General features: G+C 40.1%; 1 protein-coding gene across 3 annotated transcripts in view; it reads right to left on the bottom strand.

Annotated features, from left to right (window-relative positions):
- The window catches only part of PKD2L2 (polycystin 2 like 2, transient receptor potential cation channel), an 82832-nt gene extending 55419 nt beyond the window's left edge, over positions 1-27413 (bottom strand). For all 3 annotated transcript variants that reach the window (XM_053566068.1, XM_053566070.1, XM_053566069.1), the window contains exons 1-3: positions 27280-27413; positions 24348-24604; positions 13923-14144 (exon numbers count right to left, since the gene is read on the bottom strand). In XM_053566068.1, coding sequence (XP_053422043.1) covers positions 13923-14144; positions 24348-24604; positions 27280-27402 — 602 coding nt within the window. In that variant the 5' untranslated portion in view covers positions 27403-27413. The remainder of the gene's footprint in view (positions 1-13922; positions 14145-24347; positions 24605-27279) is intronic.
- Between the last annotated feature and the right edge of the window lie 221 nt (positions 27414-27634).

Raw genomic sequence — 27634 nt, 5'->3', positions numbered from 1 at the left:
TTTTTTGACTTTGGTTGCTTTAAATCCACATGTATCTGAAAATAAGATTGCAACTCCTCTTTTCTTCTGAATTCCATTTGCCTGAAAAATTGTCTTCCAACCCTTGACTCAGAGCTTTAATTTGTCTTTTGAAGCCAGGTGTGTTTCTTTTAGACAGCAAATGGATGGCTTGTGTTTTTTAATCCAGTCAGCCAATCTATGTCTCTTCAGTGGGGAATTCAAGCCATTAACATTTATTGAGATAATTGATAAGTGTGGTAGTATTCTATTCATCTTATTTTGTGAGAGTCCATTGCTTAGTTTTATCTTTTGTACCAGTGTGGAGGTTAGGGTCTGTCCTTTAATTTCTGAGTTCTTACTTTGCTGCTGATCTATTGTGGTGGTCGGTGTATAAAACAGGTTGAAGTATTTCCTGTATAGCTGGTCTTGTTGTGTTGAATTTCCTCAATGTTTGTATATCCGTAAATGATTTGATTTCTCTGTCAATTTTAAAGCTTAGCTTAGCAGGGTACAGAATTCTGGGCTGAAAATTGTTCTGTTTAAGTAGATTAAAGGTAGATGACCATTGTCTTCTTGCTTGGAAAGTTTCATTAGAGAAGTCTGCAGTCACTCTGATGGATTTGCCCCTGTAGATCAACTGGCACTTACTCCTGGCAGCTTGCAGAATCTTTTCTTTTGTCTTGACTTTGGACAGGTTCATCACAATGTGTCTTGGAGAAGCTCGGTTAGAGTTGAGGCAACCTGGGGTCCGATATCCCTCTGAAAGCAGTGTGTCAGAATCTTTGGTGATATTTGGGAAATTTTCTTTTATAATATTCTCTAGTATGGCTTCCATTTCTCTGGGGCATTCTTCTTTCCCTTCTGGGATTCCTATAACTCATATGTTGGAACGCTTCATAAAGTCCCATAATTCTGACAGTGAGCGTTCTGCTTTCTCTCTCTTCTTTTCTGCCTCTTTTACTATCTGAGTTATCTCAAGAACTTTGTCTTCTACCTCTGAAATTCTTTCTTCTGCATGGTCTAACCTGTTGCTGATACTTTCCATTGCATCTTTAAGTTCCCTAATTGACTGTTTCAGTTCCTTCAGCTCTGCTATATCCTTTCTATATTCTTCATATCGTTCATCTCTTATTTGACTCTGTTTTTGGATTTCCTTTTGGTTATTTTCCACTTTATTAGCAGTTTCCTTCATTGTTTCCATCATTTCCTTTATTGTTTTCATCATGTGTATTCTAAATTCCCTTTCTGTCATTCCTAACATTTCTTTATAGGTGGAATCCTCTGGAGTAGCTACCTCATGGTCCCTTGGCGGGGTTGTTCTGGACTGGTTCTTCATGTTGCCTGGAGTTTTCTGCTGATTCTTCCTCATGGGTGATTTCTTTTATCCGTTTCCTTGCCCTAATTTTCCTTTCACTTCCTCTTGCTCTTTAAGTTCTCATGCCTTTTTTTGTTGAGTTTGTTAAGGTGCTTTCTTTCTTCCAAGGATTTGGTGATGTTCCTTGGAAACGTTAGCACCAAGGTCAACATTCTAAGCAATCCTTCCTCAATTCTGTTTTCTCTACTGCCTTCACTGTGATCTTCATGGGTACCCAAGTGATTGCATCAGTATGCCATCTAACATGTCTCCCTGTTATCTGTGGCACCTCCACAGGCTGAGGGCCTGGGGTGGGTGTGGCACCGCAGTGCATGCTGGGGGTAATTTTTCTATTTTCTAAAGTAGAGATGAGGTCTCACTCTTACCCAGGCTGGCGTTGAACTACTAAACTCAAGCAATCCTCCTGCCTTGGCTCCCAATACCAGGATTACAGGCATGCGCCACTGCCACCTGGCCTAATTTCTGATCTAATTTTCATAGACCAGATATGCACCACACGTATTCAATGTAAGCCTTATGTTGATCACCTCTGTATGTTGACAAGTCCCTTGGGGGTCAACTTACATAGTAGAACCTGTTTTCTTCCCCTAACATCAATCACACTAACACACTGTAACACTCTTAACCTTCTTCTCTACTTCTTCTTCCAGACAAACAATAAAAAGAACCTGACTGTAGCCTACTAACTGACATTTTACTCTCCTCTAAGGAAGATTTTCAGGAAACTCCCATTGAGAATGCTGAATTCATTTGATTCATGGATGGTTCTTATTCAGGGATGATTTGGGACATTATCAGGAAGGATACGCTACCACTTCCGCAGTAGACATGATCGAAGTGTCCAACTCCAAGGATTAAAGCCAGCCCAAATTGCTGAAATAATAGCATTAACTAGAGCTTGCTAATTGACTATGTACTGATAGTCAATATGCTTTTGGAGTATTTTGGGATTATGGCATGCAATAGAAATGAAGGGGATTTCTCACCTTATAGCAAAATAGGCAACACGTCTCAGAACTATTAGAAGCAATTCAGGTGTTAAAACAACTTGCAGTCATAAAAGTCCTTGGGCACTCAAAATCTAATAATGTGGAAACAAAAGGAAATAATCTAGCTTAGTGGTTCTCAACCTTCCTAATGCTGCGAACCTTTAATACAGTCCAATGGGGTCGCGACCCACAGTTTGAGAACCAGGGATCTAGCTGATACTGTGGCAAAGAATGCTGCATGGCCTGTCTGACATGAGACTGCCCCCTCCATCCTGCTAATACCCTCCCGACATTCCCTTAGTATACAACACCTACAGGCATCAACTCTCCAACAAGAACAGATCTGGCAACAAAAGAGAGGTTCAGGTGACCCCAAAAAAGAACTGTGGGTAAGTCCTAACAAAAAAATCCATAGTTCCACAGTTTTGCCTTCTCCAGTGTACTATGAAATGACTCAGTGGTCACTGAGAAAAATGATATCATGGATTTTTGGAAACCATCCCCAACAATAGCCTAAAAGGTATAATCTTAATGTACTATATTCCCAAGATAGAACCCTATAAGCCTTTACATGACTTCTAAGGTGATTTTTTTCTTGCCAGCAGTCCCATTTGATGTATGGCAATTGGATTTCATCCAAATGCTACCATCTCAAAATTATAAATACGTGTTGGTCTTTTTCTGCATGTTTTCTCATTGGGTAGAAGCATTTCCTTGTCAGAGGGCAACTATCTTAACAGTAGGCAAAAATATTATTGAAAAGAATCTTTCTGAATTGCCTGGTGATTGTGGGACTCATTTTACTGAACAAATCATTCAATCCATTTGCAAAATCTGGCTCATAATACATTTACATTGTGCCTGTCCTTACCAGTTGTTCAGATTAGCACAATCAAAACTCAGTTAGCTAAACTAATGGAGGCTTTTAACCTCTCTTGGCCAAAAACTCTTCCTCTGGTTTTGCTTCATCTTAAATCCACTCCTTTCGGAAAATACTGCTTATCACAGGAAGGACTGTGAGAATAGGTGAAGGTTTATTTCAATGGCCTTACTTGGAGAAAGGTTACATTACTGTCAACGACTCCTTAAAATCTTAACAAATGACACAAAGTTGGTAACATATTCTTTCCACTGTGAGCTCCTGGGCGCCAAAGACTTTAGGACCATATATTACAACCATAATGATTTTGTATACTGGAAAAGACATCAACTAAAAGACTTTCTGCAACCCCATTGGAAAGAACCTTACCAGGTACTTTTGTTTTTTTTTTTTGCATTTTTTGGCCAGGGCCGGGTTTGAACCCACCACTTCTGGTTTATGGTGCCAGTGCCCTACTCCTTTGAGCCACAGGCGCTGGCCTTACCAGATACTTTTAATTAACTTGTGTGCTACAAATTTAAAGGGCGCTACCTCTTAGATTCATGTCTCACACCTAAAATGAGTACCTGACCACATTCCTGACCACACCTGGACTTCTGAGCTGGTCTCCCATACATGTCTTCCACTTCAGAAGACACCAAATTCTCAGCCTCCAAAGCAACAGCTAATGTAGATAATCCTTCAGAGAAGATGTCCAGAAACATTAGGCCAGGAAAGTGTTCATGAACCCTAAAATGACTCTCAATTTTACCTTTATCTCAATTTTACTCTTTATTTTACACTTTATTTACCTCTATTTTACCAATATATTGTTGAAAACTCTGAATGTTTTAACTAAGTTCTCCAAAAGGTTGTTTGAGATATATGGAATCTCCCTTGAAATATCTTTCTAAATGGGTATGGTTATGAATTCCCTTGTTAAAATTAGAAAAATGTTTTATGTCATCATTCTCATTTTCACAATCTCCTCTGCTTGTCTACCTCATATTCTTTTTCTTTTCAAACCACAAAATTTCTCCTGGTTCTGCACAACTCTCACCAATTTTCCTGCAGGTGGAGCCCACATTATCTGACGACATAGATGGGAATGAAATAAAGGCTACTGAATAGAACAGCTCCCTTTTAAACATTGCCCAGGGTGCCTTTTCAGGGTACTTCTATTATAAGGCTCTCACCAAATATAATACTCTACAGGATTATTTACCTAATGATGCCTCAGGCCAATTATTAAGGGGATTTAATCTGATAGGACATTGTATAACAATCAATATTGGTGATGAAGAGCTCAGGCAATTGGTTGGATATGATGGAAGAAAGCTAGTTGCCTCCTGTATAAACTACGACAGTATAACCTGCCCAAATGGTCACTAGTCCTGTCCTTGTGGCTGTGTTTAGGGACAACTCACTCTGTTTTTTCCTCTAAATTCCACAGCAACAACAATAATCAACACTGAAGAATACGTCTGTGATCAAATGTGGGGGATTTCCCAAGCAGCAGACATCAGCTGGGTGTCCTCTAGTTCAATTTTGATACTATCTACTGCAGATAGTGACATACAGATAGGTCATATCCCACAGGGTGAGGGCTTCTTAGAGCCCAAAACTGCCCCCCTTCAGACATTAGTTGCAAGTCGAGGCCTCAGAACATCTGACTTACTGGCTTCAAGTTAGGGTCCATGCCCCTAACTTCCATGCCATGTCACAGAAACTCAGGGACACGTATTTAGTGGTTTATTATAAAGGCTATTACAAAGAATAACAATGAAGAAGTGGTGTAAGATGAGCTATGGGGGAAGAGGAGTGGAGCTTCCATGCCTCCCAGGGTGTGCCAAGCTCTAAGAACCTCTGTGTGTTTAGCTCTCTGAATTCAGTCCTTTTGGGTTTTTGTGGAGGCTTCCTTAAATAGGCACGATTGATTAAACCATTGGTCATTGACCAACTTAACCTTCAACTCCACTTCCCTCCATGGAGGTTGGGGAGTGGAGCTGAAAGTCCCAACCCTCTAACCATGCCTTTGTCTTTCCTATGACCAGCCTCAACTGTATGTGAATCAGTCAAGATTAGCATACAAAAAAGACAGCACTTTGGAGATGCCTAGAAAAGGGTGATAAAGACCAAATATTTAATATATACAGAGGGTGCCAAAAAAATGTATACACATTTTAAGAAAGGAAAAAACTGAATTAAAATTGTAATTCTCAAATTCTACCAATAATAAAAGATGAAAGCAAGTCATGTTTGAGCACCTCTTGTAATTGTAGAAGTCAAACATGACTTGAGTACGCTTTTTTTTTTTTTTTTTGCAGTTTTTGGTGGTGGCTGGGCTTGAACCCGCCACCTCCAGCATATGAGGCTGGTGCCCTACTCCCTTGAGTCACAGGTGCTGCCCTTGAGTACACTTTTAATAGTTTTTTTTTTTTTCCTTTCTTAAAATGTGTATACTTTTTTTTGGCACCCTCTGTATTTTACAGTGTCACAGGCTAGATGCCCTTATCCAGCACAACCACACAAACACTGCTGTTAATGAATTTTTCATGGAATCAGTATAAATTCCACCCTAAGACATCTTTATGCCTCTGGGAAGCCTTATGAAATACCCAAAGAAGAGCACATTTAGGCCTAACCCCACCTGCCTGACAGTAGTTTGGGACAGTAGTTTGCTATCCACCAAGCTGGATAGCAGCTGTAGGTTGACCCCATTTATGGAACTGCACTGATTCATTAGCATACAATGGTAACAGCATTCCTGGTGGATACGCCAAATTGGTCATCCAAAAGATTAAAACTATAGCTCAGCACCTGTAGCTCAAGCGGCTAGGGCACCAGCCACATGCACCAGAGCTGGCGGGTTCGATTCCAGCCCGGGCCGGCTAAATAACAATAACTATAACCGAAAAAAAAAATATAGCTGGGTGTTGTGGTGAGCTCCTGTAGCTACTTGGGAGGCTGAGGCAAGAGAATCGCTTACCCAAGAGTTGGAGGTTGCTGTGGGCTGTAATGCCATGGCACTCTACCCAGGGTGACAGTTTGAGACTCTGTCTCAAAAAAACCAAAAAACCCAAAAGATTAAAACTAGATCTCCTTGGAGGAATCGAAACTGGGCTAGATACACATATTAGGACAAGCTGAAATTCTAAAAGGAAGTGTTCCTTAGAGAAAATTTCCCTTTCAAAAATAGGCCACATGGAAGGAATTGTTAGTCCTTTTCTACCCATGGGAATAAACACCCATTAAGTAATGACTAAAATAGGACTTGTTAGTCTTTCTCTGGCTCTGGTGGGTCTAGACATCATTAAGTAAAGAAGAGAAGTCTCCTTGCTTTTCTGGTTTTGTTAAAACATTCTTTCTAGGTTACAGAAGATTTCCAACAGATAGCACTCCCACCTTTTACAAGGCCTCCAGCAGATAACCTTGGATCTCTGTCACAGCACACCTGGTCATTTCCAGAGCTACATGTGCACCCCTGAACTGCTTTAAGTTTGGCCCCTTATCCTAACTCAGTGCTGTCACCAATTTCTATTTTTCTGTGGTAGCCCTTCTGCTTGCAGATGCTTTTATTCCACTTTTTGACAGCTAACGGGAATATTATTCCAAGAAGAAGGAAAGGGGTGGGGAAAAGGATGATGCAGAACTCATCAAATGGTTAGAAGAAAACAGACAAACCATAAAAACACACTCCCAATGATGGGAATGAGAATGTACTCTAACCTAATATGGGCTATGTCCATATTATTACAAATGTAATCTGCTGTACCTATGAAACAATGGCCCAAAATACTCACTACTAAAGGATAATCTAAATACCTAGGGCAGTCTGGGCGCCTGTAGCTCAGTGGTGAGGGCGCCGGCCACATGTACTGGGGCTGGTGGGTTCAAACCTGGCCCAGGCCTACTACACAACAACAAAAAAATAGTGGGCGTTGTGGCAGGTGCCTGTAGTCCCAGGTACTAAGGAGGTGGAGGCAAGAGAAATGCCTGAGTCCAAGAGTCTAAGGTTGCTGTAACCTGTGATGCAACAGTACTCTACAGAGGGTGACAAAGTGAGACTCTGTTTCAATAAAAAATTAATAAATAAACACCTATGGAAGATATATATGGTCCTCCACATTTATAGACTTTTTTATTTGGTAATTGTGACCCTAGACAATGTATTATTAAAACTCAAGCACCAGGCCAGGTGCAGTGGCTCACATCTGTAATCCTAGCACTCTGGGAGGCTGAAGCAGGTGTATTGCTTGAGTTAAGGAGTTCAAGACCAGCCTGAGCAAGAGCAAGACCCTGTCTCTACTAAAAATAAAACTAGCTGGGCTTGGCGGTGCATGCCTGTAGTCCCAGCTACTTGGGAGGCTAAGGCAAGAGGATTGTTTGAGCCCAAGAGTTTGAGGTTGCTGTGAGCTATGACAGTATGGCCCTCTACCCAGGGTGACAGACTGAGATACTGTCTCAAAAAAAGAAAAAAAAAACTTTATAGTTCAATTAGCAGGCATTAGGACCATTGTAAATAATACGAGGCAATCTTATTTCCTTTGCCAGCATTTGATTCTAGAACCTTGGCATAAGTCAATTAGTATGGTACAGAGTAGGCAGGTTGAAACTGTCCCTATAAAATAAAAAAATCAAGGGGTTAAAACATTGCTAGAGGTCTAGGCTTTGCAAAGTACAGCTAGTTAAGAATTAACCAGTTTCTACCCCCAACCACTTCCTATAATTACTTACTAGGAGTTTGGTCACAAGATTTATAACTTCCCTTAGTGGATTCTACAGATAATATCTCTATTGTGAAATCTAAGACTTCCTTTTAAGTTGTTTTTCAGACCCTGAATTCTTTTTTTTTTTTATTGTTGGGTATTCATTGAGGGTACAATAAGCCAGTTACACTGATTGCAATTGTTAGGTAAAGTCCCCCTTGCAATCATGTCTTGCCCCCATAAAGTGTGACACACACTAAGGCCCCACCCTCCTCCCTCCACCCCTCTTTCTGCTTCCCCCCCCATAACCTTAATTGTCATTAATTGTCCTCATATCAAGATTGAGTACATAGGATTCATGCTTCTCCATTTTTGTGATGCTTTACTAAGAATAATGTCTTCCATTTCCATCCAGGTTAATACGAAGGATGTAAAGTCTCCATTTTTTTTAATGGCTGAATAGTATTCCATGGTATACATATACCACAGCTTGTTAATCCATTCCTGGGTTGGTGGGCATTTAGGCTGTTTCCACATTTTGGCGATTGTAAATTGAGCTGCAATAAACAGTCTAGTACAAGTGTCCTTATGATAAAAGGATTTTTTTCCTTCTGGGTAGATGCCCAGTAATGGGATTGCAGGATTGAATGGGAGGTCTAGGTTGAGTGCTTTGAGGTTTCTCCATACTTCCTTCCAGAAAGGTTGTACTAGTTTGCAGTCCCACCAGCAGTGTAAAAGTGTTCCCTTCTCTCCACATCCACGCCAGCATCTGCAGTTTTGAGATTTTGTGATGTGGGCCATTCTCACTGGGGTTAGATGATATCTCAGGGTTGTTTTGATTTGCATTTCTCTAATATATAGAGATGATGAACATTTTTTCATGTGTTTGTTAGCCATTCCAGACCCTGAATTCTTAAGGGCCCACTGATACAATGACTGGATCAATGACCCATATCATGGAACTGATTCAGTTTATCCTCTGGTCCTCACTGGGGAACTGACTTAGTGCAAAAGTGTAGTTTCTATATCCCCATGATTTCACCCCTAATCCAAACAATCAACAATGCCGACAGCCTAGTGCCCTGCTGGCCAAATTCCTCTCAAAATCCCCATTCTAGAGCTCCTCAGGTAGACGAACTGAGAAATTTCTCCCATCTTTGTGTTCACCTGCCAAATTATACTCTTTCTCTGCTGCACCACTGCTATCTCAATGCATTGGTTCTTTTCTGTGCAGGGGTAAAAAGAACCCTATCGGGCAGGATATCAACAACCACAGTTGCTGCTTATACACAACCATTTTGGGAAGCTTAAGATAAACCTGACACAAAGGAGGACAAAACTGAAGCCATCTCAAAGAAATAGAGCTTGAGCCTGAATTTACTACAAAAGGGTCTTCCCCCTCTCTGTAATCGCTACTATGTGACAGAAATACGTTTCTTTATCATTTAAGTCAATTTAAATTAGGGTTTTCTGTTACAACCAAAAGCTTCCTGATTCAGCGTTTCAGAGGTGAGACTCAAGTTAAGCCTTGTATCAATTACCTTTTACTAGATAACAAACCACCCTCAAGTGCACTGGCTCACAGTAAATATTTCTGATGTGTTTGCAGAGTTCAGTTGTCCAGCTGGGCTTGACTGATCTCAGGCTTGCTAATATCTCTGCCTTTTGGCTAGACCCACTCATGTGTCTTTGAGTTGGCTCAGCTCTACATGTCTTTTATCCTTTTCTTGGGTCTAACAAGTGAGTGCAAGCATGTCCTTATGGCAATGGCAAGAGGGCAAGTTCTAAAGTATAAACTCATTCTAAGCTTCAGCTTAGAACAGTGGTTCTCAACCTTCCTAATGCCGCGACCCTTTAATACAGTTCCTGTGGGTTGTAACCCATAGGTTGAGAATCGCTGGCTTAGAACATATTAGCTGACATCTCATTGGCCAAAGCAAGTCACACGGTTGAGCCCAGCATCAAGGGCTGGGACATTGGACCATTGCAAGCTTGCATAGAAAAGATGTGAAGAATTGGAGCCATTTTTGCAATATACCAGAGGCTCTAATCATATCTGGGGTGCTGACTACTATCACATACTGAAATTTAAATTCTTCATTCTTGAGACAAAAATGAACAACTTAAAAAAGAAGCCCATTCTGAAAGGCAACCAATAGATTTTAATACTCTGATAAGAGGAAGAAATTATCAAGACTAAATGTTAGATCTGTGCAACTATACAATGACAAGTAATGATGCTACATATCTTTATAATATAAAACAAACATATGTAATTGTCCATGTTTCTGAGTATATTCTGAAAATAATTAAACAACTGTGATGTTGGCAGTAGAACTACATTATATTTATTTTAAACCTTAACATTTTAACCTCAGCATAAGCACGCACAAAGTGGAAAACCTAATGGGGGCTTTAGATGCTTTGAAAATTTAAAATATACTTGATTCTTGATCAACAAGAAGGTTGGGGATGCCAACCTCCTGCATAGTTGAAAATCCAGATGTAACTTTTGATTCCTCTAAATCTGAACTACCAATAGCCTACTATTGACCAGAAGCCTTACTGATAACACCGTCACTTAACATATTTTGTATATGTATTTTGTACTGAATCCTTATAATGAAGTAAGCTACAGAAAAGAAAATGTTAAGTAAATCATGAGGAAGAGAAAATATATTTACTATTCATTAGGTAGAAGTGGGTCATCATTTAAGCCTTCTTTCTCATTGTCTTTATGTTGAGTAGGCTGAGGAGGAGGAAGAGAAGAGGTTGGTCTTCCTGTGGGGGTGGTGGCAGAGGTAGCAGTCGGGTGAATGAAATGGTACAGGAGGCAGGCACACTTAGTGTAACTTTACAGAAATACATTGTAACTTCTGACTTTTTTTCCTTTTCATTTCTCTAAAAATGTTTCTATGTGGTACCAATTCTTCCTTGTTTGCTTTGGTTTCAGTGCCCATGTCACAGAAGGGTCCAGGTTACAGAGGTCAAAGCAGTCTCGAATAATCAGAACCCTCTGCCAGGTTGTCTAATGTCAATTTATTTTCTGGCATTGCTTCTTCTATGTCTTCTTTCTCATTATCTGGCACTGGTTTAGGAGCACTGGTCTGGATCAGATCACTTTGTGTTAAGTCCTCTGATGTGGTGTCTATTAGCTCTTGAATTTCTTCAAGATGCATATCTTGAAATCATTCACCCTCCCCACCTTTTCTGCCATATCCATATTTTCTTTCATAATTTCCTTGATTGGTTCTGTCATAAATCCTGTGAAGTCATGCACATCTGGACACAGGATTTTTCCAGGAGGAATTTATTGTTTCAGGGCGTAATGGCTTTTATGGCTTTTTCTATAACAATGCAAACATCTTCAGGGCGGCGCCTGTGGCTCAGTGAGTAGGGCGCTGGCCCCATATGCCGAGGGTGGCGGGTTCAAACCCAGCCCCGGCCAAACTGCAACAACAACAACAAAAAAAAATAGCCGGGCGTTGTGGCGGGCGCCTGTAGTCCCAGCTGCTCGGGAGGCTGAGGCAAGAGAATCGCGTAAGCCCAAGAGTTAGAGGTTGCTGTGAGCCGTGTGACGCCACGGCACTCTACCAAGGGCGGTACAGTGAGACTCTGTCTCTACAAAAAAAAAAAAAAAAACAATGCAAACATCTTCAATAGTATAATCCTTCCAGGCTTTCATCATGGTCTCTCTATTGGGGTTCTCTTCCATAGCTCTGACACTCCTTTTCATAAGGTTACCATGTGTGATGAGCATTAAAGGTCCTTAAAGCCCCCACGCCCACCCCCCCAACTAGAGGCTAAATTGGAAACATTGTGTTTTGGAAGAAGTAGTGCCTTTGGTGTTGGGGTTCTGGATGGCCAGGGGCATTGTCTAATCTCAAAAAATTTGTGTTTATTTATTTATTTAAGTGGCAGGGCAGAGTTTATTGACAGGGAGAAAAATTGATAAGCACAATAAGCAAAAGAGGACAAACTGAACAGACCCTCCAGCAGCTGAAGTGGGGATCCAAGTGGGAAGCCTCCTATTGAAAACATTTTTAAAGGCAGCCCTGAACTGGCAAGGTAATTGACTTAAGAGACAAAGCATTGATGGAACCAATTGAGAAAAAAGAGTTCTTGTTTTCCAGGCCTTCTTGTTGTACAAAGAAAAAACTGGAAGGTGGTGTTTACCTTTTCCCTTCAAGGCTTGGAGATTATCAGCTTTACAGATAAAAGCAATCATGATCATAAACTTCGTTGCATTTGCACAGAACAATAGAGTTAGCTTATCCTTTACTGCCTTAAATCCTGGTGCTCACCTTTCTTCCTTACTCATAAATGTCCTTTGTGGCATTTTTCCTCCCCAAAATAGGGTTCTTTGATCTGCATTAAATACCTGTTGAGGCAGATATCCTTTCTCCTTCATGATTTTATTTATTTATTTATTTATTTGAGACAGAGTCTCGCTATGTTTCCTTGGGTAGAGTGCTGTACTGTCACAGCTCACAGCAATGTCCAACTCTTGGGCTTAAGTAATTCTCTTGCCTCAGCCTCCCAAGTAGCTGGGACTACAGGCACCTACCACAATGCCCGGCTATTTTTTGGTTCTAGTTCTTATTGTTGTTTGGCAGGCCTGGGCTGGATTCGAACCCTCCAGCTCTTGTGTATGTGGCTGGTGCCCTAGCTGCTGAGCTACAGGCACCGAGCCTCCTTCGTGATTTTCTTTTCTTTTTCTTTTTTTTTTTTTGTTGCAGTTTGGCCAGGCTCTGGGTTTGAACCCACCACCCTTGGTATATGGGACCGGCGCCCTACCCACTGAGCCATAGGCACCACCCATTTCTTCATGATTTTCTTAATGACATCTGGGAACTTGTGTGCTGCCTCTTGGTTGTCAGAAACTGCTTCTACTGTTACCTTGACATTTTTAAAACCAAACCTCTTTCTTAAATTATCAAACCAAACTTTGCTGGAATTAAATTCTCCTAACTTTTGATCCTTCAACTTTCTTTTGCTTTAAGTTGTCATATGACTTCTTTTTTCTCAAACCACATTAGCGTCTAGAGGTATGCCTTTCTTACTGCAATCCTGCACTAACATAAAAGCTGCATTTTCAATACAAAATAAAAAGGTATTTTGCAAAAAGTGCAAGGTTTTTGTGCCTGTTGGCATAGCTGCAGTGACTTCACAAATTTCCTTTCCTTTTTTTTTTTCAACAATGGTCCTTATGTTTGCTGGATTCATTTATGTTGAAATGGTGGGCAACTGTAGCTGTAGGCTCAATCCACAGTATATATCAAGCAATTCCACTTTTTCTTGTAATGTCATGATTTTTTTCTGCTTCTTGGAAGCACTTCCAATAATACTAGTAGCACTTTGTAAGAGTCCCATGGTGTCATTCAAGGTTTAAACACTATACAGTAAACTTTATGAAAAATACATGAGCACCATGAGAAATCATTTTTTTACTAGAACATGCAATTTACTGGAGAGATGAACTGTTTACTTGGAAATGATTAGTGTCACATGGCATTTTAAACAGATACAACATTTAAGCTTAGGACAATACCAACAAGGGGTACTTTGGAAATTATTAGAGTAGTATAGTATGACTATGGTTAATTTTATGCAGTATGATTTAATACTGTACCTTTATGCTTGTTTATATTTATTTTGACTGCAAATTGTACCGTGTATGGTCTTTGTAAATGTTTGTGTAAGTTTTGGTAAATTTTAACTATGTGTATAAATAGATTTGTGTATATTTTACAGTAGTAAATGATGAAAGACTCCTACCTATATATATTTTATTCACTTGTGACATGTCTTTTCCTTATTTTTTTGATATTTCTAGGCTACGTCATTTGTGAATTTTTTTAAATTGTCAAAAATCTCCAAAACATGTTTTAACTTACTGGAAAAAATCCATGTATAAGTGGACACAAGCAGTTCAAACCCATGTGTTTCAAAGGTCAACTGTACTAATAAAGATGTTTTCAGTCACTCACCTGATGATACAAAACAGATTTACATTAGCATTGTATAAGGAAAAATCAATAAAAATAACTCTTGTCCCTCTTGTGATCCAACTGTTCAGTCGAAGGTCAATGAACTTGTTTTTGGTTTCAAGTTTTGATTTTGATAAAGTGAAAATATATCCCCCATTTCGGTAAACACCAACAAATCCCCAGTGCCAAGGGGAGTTTGTATTAGAAGCAGAGTACTTCCATCTGTTAGACATAAAAAGAGGAATAGTGAAATGAAAAAGCTCAACTGAAAAGTATTCTAAGAACTTAAATCTTTGGTTCAAAAGTAGTAGTTTAAAAAAGGTAATAATAAATTCATAAGTATTATAGTAATTTTGGAGCAAGACAATGAGGTAATGATTAAGTTAATGAGATTAAGATTTAATTATTTTTATTTTTTAGTGCTTATTGTGGGCAACATTGTGTTGGGTGCTGTGAGAAAATTTTCCAAAAATCCATCTGTTGGGGCTGGGTATGGCGGCTCATACCTGTAATCCTAGAACTTGGGAGGATTAGACAGGTGGATTGCCTGAGCTCACAGGTTTGAGACCAGCCTGAGTCAGAGCAAGACCCTGTCTCTAAAAATAGCCAGGTGTTGTAACAGGCAGCTGTAGTCCCAGCTACTTGGGAGGCAGAAGCAAGAGAATCACTTAAGCCTAGGAGTTTGAGGTTGCTGTGAGCTATGATGTCATCGCACTCTACTGAGGGCAACTGAGACTCTGTCTCAAAAAAAAAAAAAATCCATCTGTTTTTTCAGGGACAGTAGAATCTAGAAAATGATGACTGATTTTTTTACCTTAACATGTTGTTTGTCTTGTCACAAGAATATCTATCTCAGTAGGGAAAGAAGATGCTTCATATTCTTGTAAATATTATATATTGTTTATAAATGCCCAAAGAATAAACATTTTCTGGGTGGCACCTGTGGCTCAGTGGGTAGGGCACCGGCCCCATATACCGAGGGTGGCAGGTTCAAAACTGGCCCCAGCCAAACTGCAACAAAAAAATAGCTGGGCGTTGTGGCGGGAACCTGTAGTCCCAGCTACTCGGGAGGCTGTGGCGAGAAAATCACCTAAGCTCAGGAGTTGGAGCTCTGTGAGCAGTGTGAGCTCTGTGACGCCACGGCACTCTACCAAGGGCGATAAAGTGAGACTGTCTCTACAAAAACAAAAAAGAATAAAAACTTTTCTACACTGTCTATATTGTTACATAGATATCTTATTTTGATCAAATTATAGAAATCAAAGTAAGATGTGTCCGAGTTTTGTTTCCTTTCTTTTAACTTTTAACTTAATTATGGGATATCAAAAAAGGAAGGCCTTGATTTCTCATTTTAGTCTCTCTATTCAGTTTCTCATTCCCCCCCCCCAAATACACAGCATTGCTAAAAAAAATTTTTTTTTGTTTTTGGTTGGGGGACAGGGTCTTGCTCTGTTGCCTGGGCAGTGGTGTCATCAGAGATTACTGCAGCTTCAAACTCCTGTGCCCAAGTGATGCTCCTGCCTCAGCTTCCCAAGTAGCTGGGACTACAGATGCATGCCACCACCCCTGGTTAATTTTTCTATTTTTTGTAGAAATGGGGTCTTGCTGTGTTTCTCAGGTTGCTCTCAAACTCCTGGCTTCAAGTGATCCTCCTGGCTTAGCCTCCCACGGTGCTAGGATTACTGGTGTGAACCACCAGACCCACCTTATTTAAAAAAAAAATACGTTTGAGTGGAGAATGTATACCACTGTGGGGAAGTGATACCACTAGGAAAAAGTACTTATATATTTAATAAAACTTCCATAGTTATATTTTTGAGTGTTTTCTGCACATGGCTATTAAACAAAAACAGGAAGATTGTTATATCAATTCTTTCCTAGCTTCTAATTTTTTAGATTGTTTTAATTAATGAATTTACATTTTAGATAGACAAGCACAAATTGATTCTCATCTTGGCTATTGAGGAATGACAGATAATAACATAATTCCAATTACCTACAGAGATGGTAAAATAAGCCTAATCTATAGTGTTAATTTTTAGTATTTAAAGTGTTTGTAATTGTCATGAGATTTGGAATATTAGAATACCTAAAAGATTAGTCTGGAGATTCCAATTTAAAATATGTAATAATTGCTTTATCTTGTAATTTTAGGTTGAAAGGGAGTGAGTAGTACTGTAATATTTAAGAGAATGTGTCATCATACTTATGAATTTATTGGATTTACAATAATTATACAAGCCCTCAGGAACACCCAACTCAAACAAAGAAGTAAGTCAACAAAAGCCATAAAGCAATTGCTAAACTCTAGGGGTAAAAGGGAGGTTGTTCAAGAACAGAAATTATAGTTAATATTTATAATATAAACATTGAATGACAATAATTATGACAACTATATTGAGAGGGCAAGGGGAACTGGAGGAGTATGTGTAGACAGGGCAGTGTAAGACAGCTACATGACAGATGACCTTCCTTGACAAACAACTACATCAAACCATGAAATCAAATAATAGCAATACAAGGATGTTATTTAGAAAAAGGAAGTATATAGCAGGAGAAACAAAAGAGCTAAAAGTGCTGCTCTTGGAGAGCTGAGTAGGAAAGAGAAGACCTTTGTAAATATTTGTATCACTTTGATACATATTAAATTATAAGAAATGTTTATTCTCTCCCCCTATGATTTTCCTATCACTCTAAAAGCACAAAGTGAAAATAGCACTGATGCCAGCAACTTCTGTGTCAAGGAGAGTTTGTACCAGTGGCTTTGGGTTTTCACATTTTCGGTATAAAGTGTAGACATGAGTCTACACTTGGATTAGCCTCAGCCACTTTTGAACACAGCTGCCTTTGTATCTTTGGCAAGCATCATTAGTGCAGTCCCTGGAAAGCCTCACTGCCACTTGTGGGCATTGGCAGGCACAGAAGATATCACTGAGGTAAGCCAGAATGAGAAAGGAGGAAAGTGGAAGAACACACCTAAGCCACTTCCTAAAGAGTCCAAAAACTTTGGGGTGTATGTTTAAGGTAGTCTCTGGCCAAAGCCAGAAAACCTAATTAATTATTGTAGAAGAAAAATTGATGCTTTGTCTTGTGTCCACTACAAGTAAGCACTTCATATACCACATCAGAAAAAAGAACAGTCTGCATCCTGAGATAAACAAGTAAACAAAAAACAGACGAAAGCTTCTTTTCCTTTTTTTTTTTTTGATTGTTAAATCATAGCTGTGTACATTAGTGCAATCAAGGGGTACAATGTGCTGGTTTCATATACAATCTGAAATATTCTCATCAAACTGTTCAATGTAGCCTTCATGGCATTTTCTTAGTTATTGTATGTAGACATTTGTATTCTGCTTTTATTAAGTTTCGCCTGTACCCATTCTAAGATGCACAGTAGGTGTGGCCCCACCCATTACCCTCCCTCCACCCTAACCTCCCCACTCCCTTCCCCTTCCTTGGCCCTTTGCCCTAGTCTTGTGCTGTAGTTGGGTTATAGCCTTCATGTGAAAGCTATAATTTAGCTTCATAATAGGGCTGAGTACATTGAATACATTTTCTTTCATTCCTGAGATACTTCGCTAAGAAGAATATGTTCCACCTCCATCCATGTAAACATGAAAGAGGTAAAGTCTCCATCTTTCTTTAAGGCTGCATAATATTCCATGTTATACATGTACCACAATTTGCTAGTACATTCGTGGGTCGATGGGCACTTGGGCTTCTTCCATGACTTAGCAATTATGAATTGGGCTGCAATAAACATTCTGGTACAGATGTTTTTGTTATGTTGTGATTTTTGGTCTTCTGGGTATAAACCTAGTAAAGGAATTATAGGATCGAATGGCAGGTCTATTTTTAGATCTCTAAGCATTCTCCAAACATCCTTCCAGAAGGAACGTATTAGTGTGCATTCCCACCAGCAGTGTAGAAGTGTGCCCTTTTCTCCACATCCACGCCAACATCTCTGGTTTTGGGATTTTGTTATGTGGGCTACTGTTACTGGGGTTAGGTGATATCTCAAAGTAGTTTTGATTTGCATTTCTCTGATGATTAAGGATGATGAGCTTCTTTCCATGTGTTTGTAGATCCTGTGTCGGTCTTCCTTTTTTTTTTTTTTTTTTATGGCCCTGGGTAGAGTGCCGTGGCGTCACACAGCTCACAGCAACCTCCAACTCCTGGGCTTAGGCGATTCTCCTGCCTCAGCCTCCCGAGCAGCTGGGACTACAGGCGCCCACCACAACGCCTGGCTATTTTTTTGTTGCAGTTTGGCCGGGGCTGGGTTCGAACCTGCCACCCTCGGTATATGGGGCCGGCGCCCTACTCACTGAGCCATAGGCGCCGCCCCCTGTGTCGGTCTTCTTTAGAGAAGTTTCTCTTCAAGTCCCTTGCCCACCTTGAGATGGGATCACGTGTTCTTTTCTTGCTAATACGTTTGAGTTCTCTGTGGATTCTGGTTATTAGACCTTTATCGGAGGTATAACCTGCAAATATTTTCTCCCATTGTGAGGGCTGTCTGCTTGCTTTACTTACTATGTTCTTGGCTGTGCAGAAGCTTTTTAGTTTGATCAGGTCCCAGTAGTGTATTTTTGATACTGCTTCAATTGCCTGGGGAGTCCTCCGCATAAAATATTCACCCAGGCCGACTCCTTCAAGAGTTTTCCCTGCACTTTCTTCAAGTATTTTTATAGTTTCATGTCTTAGGTTTAAATCTTTTATCCAGTGAGAGTCTATCTTAGTTAATGGTGAAAGGTGTGGGTCCACTTTCAATCTTCTACAGGTTGCCAGCCAGTTCACCCAGCATCATTTGTTAAATAGGGAATCTTTTCCCCACTGAATGTTTTTAATTGGCTTGTCAAAGATCAAATAATGGTAAGTAGCTGGATTCATCTCTTGGTTCTCTATTCTGTTCCAGACATCCACTTTTCTGTTTTTGTGCCAATACCATGCTGTTTTGATCACTATCGATTTATAGTACAGTCTCAGGTCTGGTAGTGTGATTCCTCCTGCTGTGTTTTTATTGCTGAGTAATGTTTTGGCTATTCGAGGCTTTTTCTGATTCCATATAAAACGAAGTATTATTTTTTCAAGATCTTTAAAATATTACAATGGAGGTTTAATAGGAATTGCATTAAAAGTATATATTGCTTTGGGTAGTATAGACATTTTAACAATGTTGATTCTTCCCAGCCATGAGCATGGTATGTTTTTCCATTTGTTAAAATCTTTCTTAAAGTTTCATAGTTCTCTTTGTAGAGATCTTTCACATCCTTTGTTAGGTATACTCCCAAATATTTCATCATCTTTGGGACTACTGTGAAAGGAATAGAGTCCTTGACTGTTTTTTCGGCTTGGTTATTGTTGGTATATATAAAGGCTACAGATTTATGAGTGTTGACTTTGTAGCCTGAGACATTGCTGTATTCCTTGATCACTTCTAAAAGTTTTGTAGTAGAATCCCTAGTTTTTCTGGATATACGATCATATCATCTGCAAAGAGTGAAAGTTTGATCTCTTCTGACCCTATGTGGATACCCTTGATCTCCTTTTCTTCCCTAATTGCAATGACTAAAACTTCCATTACAATGTTAAAGAGCAGTGGAGACAATGGGCAACCTTGCCTGGTTCCTGATCTAAGTGGAAATGATTTCAATTTAACTCCATTCAATATGATATTAGCTGTGGGTTTGCTGTGGAAGGCCTCTATTAGTTTAAGAAATGTCCCTTCTATACCAATTTTCTTTCTTTTTTTTTTTTTTTTGTAGAGACAGAGTCTCACTTTACCGCCTTCAGTAGAGTGCCATGATGTCACAGGACTCATAGCAACCTCTAGTTCTTGGGCTTCTGCGATTCTCCTGCCTCAGCCTACCGAGCAGCTGGGATTACAGGCGCCTGCCACAACGCCTGGCTATTTTTTTTGTTTGCAGTTCAGCTAGGGCTGGGTTATAACCCTTGGTATATGGGGCCGGCACCCTACTCACTGAGCCACAGGCGCCACCCTATACCAATTTTCTTAAGTGTTCTGATCATGAAGGGAGGCTGGATATTATCAAAAGCTTTTTCTGCATCAATTGAAAGAATCACATGGTCCTTATTTTTTAGTTTGTTTATGTGCTGAATTACATTTATAGATTTACGTATATTGAACCAGCCTTGAGACCCTGGGATAAATCCCACTTGGTTGTGGTGTATAATTTTTTTGATGTTTGTTGGATTCTGTTTGTTAGGATCTTATTGAGTATTTTAGCATCAATAGTCATTAGTGATATTGGTCTATAATTTTCTTTTCTTGTTGAGTCTTTCCCTGGTTTGGGGATCAAGGTGATGTTTGCTTCGTGGAATGTGTTGGGTAATATTCCTTCTTTTTCTATATTTTGGAGTAAGTTTAGTAATACAGGTACTAGTTCTTCTTTAAAGGTTTGGTAGAATTCTGACGTAAAGCCATCTGGTCCTGGGCTTTTCTTTTTAGGGAGATTTTGTAAAGTTGATGCTATTTCAGAACTTGATATAGGCCTGTTCAACATTTCCACTTTGTTCTGGCTAAGTCTTGGTAGGTGGCGTACTTCCAGGTATTGGTTGATTTCTTTCGGATTTTCATATTTCTGAGAGTAGAGTTTCTTGTAGTATTCGTTAAGGACTTTTTGAATTTCTGAGGGGTCTGTTGTTATTTCATCGTTACCATTTCTGATTGATGAAATTAGAGATTTTACTCTTTTTTTCCTGGTTAGGTTGGCCAAAGGTTTATCTATTTTATTGATCTTTTCAAAAAACCAACTTTTGGATTTATTGATCTGTTGTATAATTCTTTTGTTTTAAATTTCATTTAGTTCTGCTCTGATTTTGGTTATTTCTTTTCTTCTGCTGGGTTTGGGGTTGGAGTGTTCTTCTTTCTCCAGTTGCTTGAGATGTCCCAATAAGTTATTAACTTCCTCTCTTTGCATTTTCTTGAGGAAGGCTTGCAGTGCTATAAATTTCCCTCTTAGGACTGCCTTTGCAGTATCTCAGAGTTTCTGGTAATTTGTGTCTTGATTGGTGTTTTGTTCCAAAATTTTGGTGATTTCCTTTTTAATCTCATCTATAACCCATCTATCCTTCAGCATAAGGTTGTTTAGCTTCCATGTTTTTGTATGGGTATGCAGGTTCCTGTTGTTATTGAGTTCAACTTTTATTCTATGATGGTCTGAGAAGATGGAAGGAATAATTTCTATTTTTTTTAATTTGCTGAGGTTAGATTTGTGGCCTAGGATGTGGTCGATGTTGGAGTATGTTCCTTGGGCTGATGAGAAGAATGTGTATTCAGTTTTGTGGGATGAAATGTTATGTAGATGTCTGTTAAGTCCAGATGTTGAATGGTTAAGTTTAAATCTAAAATTTCTTTGCTTAGCTTCTTTTTGGAGGATCTATCCAGCACTGCTAAAGGGGTGTTAAAATCTCCAACTACTATGCAACTTGAGGAAATCAAGTTACTCATGTCTGTTAGAGTTTCTCTTATAAATTGAGGTGCATTCTGGTTGGGTGCATAAATATTAATAATTGAAATCTCATCATATTGAGTATTACCTTTAAGAAATATGAAGTGTCCATCCTTATCCTTCCTTATTTCGGTTGGTTTAAAGCCTATTGCATCTGCGAATAAGATTGCAATGCCTGCTTTTTTCTGCTTTCCATTTACCTGGAGTATAGATGACCATCCCTTCACCTTGAGTCTATATTTGTCTTTTAATGTAAGATGCGATTCTTGTATGCAGCAGATATCTGGCTTGAGTTTTTGTATCCAGTCAGCCAACCTGTGCCTCCTTAGAGGACAATTGAAACCATTCACATTAATTGAGAATATTTTGGTTATTAATTGAGAATATTGATAAGCCTTTCGAGAGTCTGGTGGACATTTTTAATCCTTTTGTGACTGTGGAAGTTGGAATTTGATCAAAATTTTCTGGGTGGGTTTACTTTTGTCATGGAGGATTATACTGGTCTTTATGGAGGTTACATCTGAGAATATCCTGGAGAACTGGTTAAGTTTTGGGAAATTTCTTCAACATGTGAATGTCATTGAAGTATTTAATGTCTCCATCATAAATGAAACTCAGTTTAGCTGGGTACAGGATCCTGGGTTGAAAGTTACTTTGTTTTAGGAGATTAAAAGTCAATGATCATCCTCTTCTAGCTTGCAAGGTTTCAGCAGAGAGATCTGCAGTTATTCTAATATTCTTGCCCTTGTAGGTGATGGTTTTCTTTCATCTGGCTGCTTTCAGAATTTTCTCCTTCATATTAACTTTAGTGAAATTGATTATGATGTGTCTGGGGTATGTCTTATTTGGGTTGAGTCATGCTGGAGTTCTGAAACTGCTATCTGAATTTCAGAATCTCTTGGCATGTCTAGAAAGTTCTCCTTCATAATCTCATGGAGAAGAGACTCTGTGCCTTGTGGGGCCACTTTGTCGCTTTCAGGGATCCGTATAAGATGAATATTAGTTTTCTTTGAATTATCCCAGAGCTCTCTGAGAGAGTGATCTGTTTTTGCTCTCCATTTCTCTTCCTCTTTGAGAGTTTGGGAGCGTTGAAAGCTTTGTCTTCAGTGTCAGAAATCCTTTCTTCTGCTTGGTCCATTCTGTTACTGAGGAACTCTACTGTGTTTCTCAAATCTTTGAGGGCTGCAACTTCTTGTCTCAATGTGTCAAAATCTTTGGTCATTTGGTCTTTGAATTCGTTGAATTCTTGTGATATCTTTTGGGTTACTGCTTGGAATTCTAATTCGATCTTATTTGCTATCCAGATTCTGAATTCGATTTCTGACATCTCAGCTATTTGTTTGTGCATGGCATCTTGTGCTGTGTCTGCCCCATTGATCCTTGGGGGAGTTGATCTGCTCTGATTATTCATATTGCCAGAGTTTTTCTGTTGGTTTCGCCTCATGATTGTTTTTCACCATTGCCTCTGGCTGTCCTCAGAGTTGGGGAGGTGTCTCTCCAAGATTAGACCCCAGCGGGAACACTCTATTGTTGCTGGATCTTTGTAGGGAGTGACCCTGTGTAGTTCCTCTGGGGATGCCCCAGCCGGGGAGTTCTGATTGTGGAAGCAGCTCTGGAGTGTGACACACCCGGATCCAGCAACAGGGTGGGAGGTGGTCAGCACGGTTCTGAGAGTGCCTGGCACCCAGTGACTTTGGCACAGAGAGCCCAAGGCTCCAGTAGTCTCTGGCCAGGATAAGGGCTCTGCACAGAGGCAGGGAGGGCTCTGGAGGGCACGCGGCTACCAGAGTCCCTGGCCAGATGAGTGGGCTGGTGTGGAGGCAGGGAGGGTATAGGAGGGAGGACGCAGTGTTGCACAGCTCCCACAGTTCCTGGTCAGGGCATGCAGAGGCCCGGCAGGTGCGGGTCATGGGTCGGGAGCTGTGGTGCAGCTCTTATGGAGGTCCAGGTGGCGCCAAGCCCAGGAGTTTGAGGTTGCTATGAGCTGTGACGCCACGACACTCTATCCAGGGCAACAGCCTGAGGCTCCAGTGTGCCAAAACCGGTCTCACTCTGCCCCTGAGGGTTAAGGCTGTAAGGCAGCTCAATCCCCGCCTTTAGGCTACTCAGTCACTAGGTTACTAGCGCCCGCCCGATCCTTGCTCTGCAACCCTGAGGGCGGAGCTTGCCAGGACAGTTCTCTTACAATGGCTCCCTGTGGCCCACGGCCGAACACTGTTAGCTCTGTGCGGCTCAGTGGCTCAGTCTGGGGCCCTAGACAATGCCCAAAGTTCTCCGCACTCCTGCTCAAGCTGTCCCTAAGGCAGTTCAACTGAGTGCCAAGTCCAAAAACACCAAAACAGTTCACAGGTAAGGCCTTTCCAGTTTGCAGTCTCACTGCTGCTTGTACTTATGGCTGCCAGCGGGATTAGTTCGATTGAACACACGCAACCACTTGCCAGTTTTCCACTATTTTCGTCCTCCTCTTGGGGTCCAGAAGTCCCTTGCTGACTCCCTGTATCCTCAAAGGGATGATTATAGGCAGATCCCACTAGCCAGAGATGCCTGGAGTCTTATCTCCCCAGACTCACCGTGCCCAGTTGCAGGGAAGCTGTTACTCGGCTGCCATCTTGGTCCACCCCTCCCTCTTTATTTTTTTTTATATTGTTGGGGGATTCATTGAGGATACAATAAACCAGGTTATACTGATTGCATTTGTTAGGTAACATCCCTCTTGCAATCGTGTCTTGCTCCCTAAAGGTGTGGCACACACCAAGGCCCCACCCCACCTACGCCTGAATGCTTCTTTTTCTAAACACTGCTGTCTCTGAATATTCCTGTGATACTGTTGAAACAGTTTATTTACCTTCCAGCTCCCAGTTTGGGTTACTTGGAAAATACACAATTCTTACAATTTGTAACAGATACAATGGTAAATTGCTAGAAAAAGTTCCTGTATTAATTTTACACTACTTACTCAGTATCCTGTGTAAGGGCAAAGTCAGACGTATCCTCATTTGTAGATGTGTATTTGCCATAACATTCATTCATCAAAGACTGAAAGGATGAATAGACTTTGCATGTGTTGTTGCGGACTTTTAGTTGACGGACTCTGGGGACTCCTAGAAGTATGTTCTCATAGTAGATGCGACTGCTATTTTTTAAATTATATAGCTGCTGGTTATTGTACCATGAGTCCCAGTACAGACCTTCCAAAAAGGGTCCTTCCATAAACTTCATATAGAATGATAGATGTCATGGGAAAAATATTTTCATGTCAACAGAATCTACATTCATAACATTATACATAAGAGATTTTAAGGATGTAAAATTGTTGATCAAGCCACCATAAATATTAATGGTACTGATAATGCTGCTGTTGGTTAAAACTTATTAAGCTCTTATGTACTAGGCACTGCTCTAAGTACTTTACAAGCATTTACTCATGTAATCCTATAACCCTTCTTCTCCCCCTTCATTTTTTATTTAAAAAATAGTTTTTTGTAGAAATGAGGTCTTGCTCTGTTGCCCAGGGTCTGGGCTTAAGCAAACCTCTTGCTTCAGCTTTCCAAAGTGCTGGGGTTATAGGCATGAGCTCATGCCAGGCCCTCCTCTTCTTATATGAGTAGTCCCCAAGTTACAGACATCTGACTTCCATACCACTTGTACTTACCAACGGAGGCTATTTCAGGTAATAAGTAAATGTTCCTGCTCCAACTTCCATACTAATTCAACTTAAGAACAAACCTATAGAACTTATCTCTTTCATAACCTGAGGACTGACTATATATTGAAAATTGTTCTGAATACATGAGTATCAGAGCTAGTCATACATGATGATTTCACCCCAAAGTTGTGTGTACCCCTTCTTTCAACTTCCTCCCCACCCTGGCCAAGGTGACTGCTACTCTTGGCTCTGCCCTCATCCACTCATTCTTAGATTGGGGTTCATTTTTTTTTTTTTTTTGAGACAGAGCCTAAAGCTATTGCCCTGGGTAGAGTGCCATGGCATCACAGCTCGCAGCAACCTCCAACTCCTGGCCTCAAGTGATTTTCCTGCCTCCACCTCCCAAGTAGCTGGGACTACAGGCGCCCGCTACAAGACCCAGCTATTTTTTTTGCTGCAGCCATCATTCTTGTTTGGTGGGCCTGGGCTGGATTCAGACCTGCCAGCTCAGGTGTATGTGGCTGGTGCCTTAGCCACTTGAGCCACAGGCGCTGAGCCTTTTTTTTTTTTTGAGACAGCGTCTCACTATGTTGCCCTGGCATCAGAGCTCACAGCAACCTCAAACTTTGGGGCTTAAGTGATTCTCTTGCCTCAGCCTCCCAATTAGCTCCCAACTGCAGGCACCCACCAGAATGCCCGGCTCATTTTTCGTTGTAGTTGTCATTGTTGTTTGGCAGGCCTAGGCCAGGTTCAAATCTGCCAGCCCTGGTGTATATGACTGGTGCCCTAGCTGCTGAGCTACAGGCACTGAGCTGCAGGGTTCATTTTTTGTTTGTTCCCTTTGTCTTCTTTGCCATTAGCCATGTACATGCCTCAGACAGCACAATAAAAAGAGGCAGGATAAGCACTACTTCTATTGTTCTTTCATATTTCACCTGTACTAAATCAAGGAGGTATCCCATCCTTGTTCTCTCACTCTCAACAAATAAATGACTGTCTCCTAACCTTTCAAATTCTAGCATGGCACTCACAATGTGCCCTCTGTCTAATTCATAAATAGTCTTTTCTACTTTATTTTCCACATGCCACAATGCCATATAGAATTACTTGCAACACACATTGTTCCTTCTTCCTAAAATTCTCTTTCCTTATCCATCCTTCAAAACACAACTAAAGGGCCAGGTGCGATGGCTCACGCCTGTAATTCTAGCACTCTGGGAGGTGGATTGCCTGAGCTCAGGAGTTGGGAGACCAGTTTGAGCAAGAGTGAGACCTGGTTTCTAAAAATACCTGGGAATTATGGCAGGTGCCTGTAGTCCCAGCTACTTGGGAGGCTGAGGCAAAAGGATCACTTCAGCCCAAGAGTTTGAGGTTGCTGTGAGCTACGATGCCATAGCACTCTACTGAGGATGACAAAGTGAGACTCTGTCTCAAAAACAAACAAACAAAAAAAAAAACTCAACTAAATTGTTACCACGTCTGGAAAGCCTTGTCTAATGTCTCATCCTTATATACCCAAATGTTTGTATCCTGGGATATCTGAAACTGTTATTCCCTTAACTGTCTTTCCTCACAACGTGAACATCTTTCTGCATTAAATGTAGTGGAACAAACAAGTTTATTCTGATGCTGAAGGAATGATTCCCTTATGTAATAAGGGAATAAACACTATAAAATTCCATTCGGTATAGGTACCGTTTATTACATACTGTAATACATATACATAGTAGAGGGTTGTATGCCAAAGCCACGTATACCTTGTTTTCCTGAAAATAAGACATCCTCCGAAAATAAGACCTACTTACAGGAAAGATAAGACGTCCTCTGAAAATAAGACCTAGTGCATCTTTGGGAGCACACCTTTAAAATAAGACACTGTCTTATTTTCGGAGAAACAGGGTATTACACTTTCTGGGCAATTAATTTTCAAGAGTAGTGGAATAATTATGGACTGTTATAATAATTATGGACTATTATAATTATAATAATTATGGACTGTTTTTAGCTTCTGTCAGCTAAGAAGCAAGTCTCCTATTTTTCAAATGAAATGAGAATGTTAAAAAAAAGTCAATTTTTAAAACACAGGTTCAGAATAAACTTACTTGTTGGTAGATTCTCATAGTTTAAAGAAGTGATATTCATTTTTACTCATTCCTTCAACAATTATTGAGTGTCTACTTTGCCTGCCAAGGGTTTATGGAATACCTAAAGCTATTTCATCCATAGTCACATGTTACCTTACCTTCCAAAAATCAGTTATGCTGCGAATAGACTTAAAGTTGGTTCTTTCTTCACCAGGCACAGAAGTATCCAAAAATAGAGATGACATAACTTTGTTTAAGTAGTACATATGTGGGTTTATCATCCCAAAAGTCACTATGAAGAAGAATTTTTTAAAATTATGCTTAAAAACTTGGTTTATCAAAATTAAAAATATTGTGATTTATTCCTAATTATTTTAAAAAGTCAACTTTATTATTTTGTCTAACTATTAAAGTAATAATTAAAAATATAAAGTAGAAATATACAAAGCAGAAAAGTGTCCTGTAATCCTACCACTAGTGCAGTGGTTCTCAACCTTCCTAATTCCGCCATGC

The sequence above is a fragment of the Nycticebus coucang genome, chromosome 17, assembly GCF_027406575.1.
Source record: "Nycticebus coucang isolate mNycCou1 chromosome 17, mNycCou1.pri, whole genome shotgun sequence".
Lineage (NCBI taxonomy): Eukaryota > Metazoa > Chordata > Mammalia > Primates > Lorisidae > Nycticebus > Nycticebus coucang.
The sequence above is the reverse complement of the archived record's forward strand: the minus strand, read 5'-3'. Positions and strand labels throughout refer to the sequence as shown.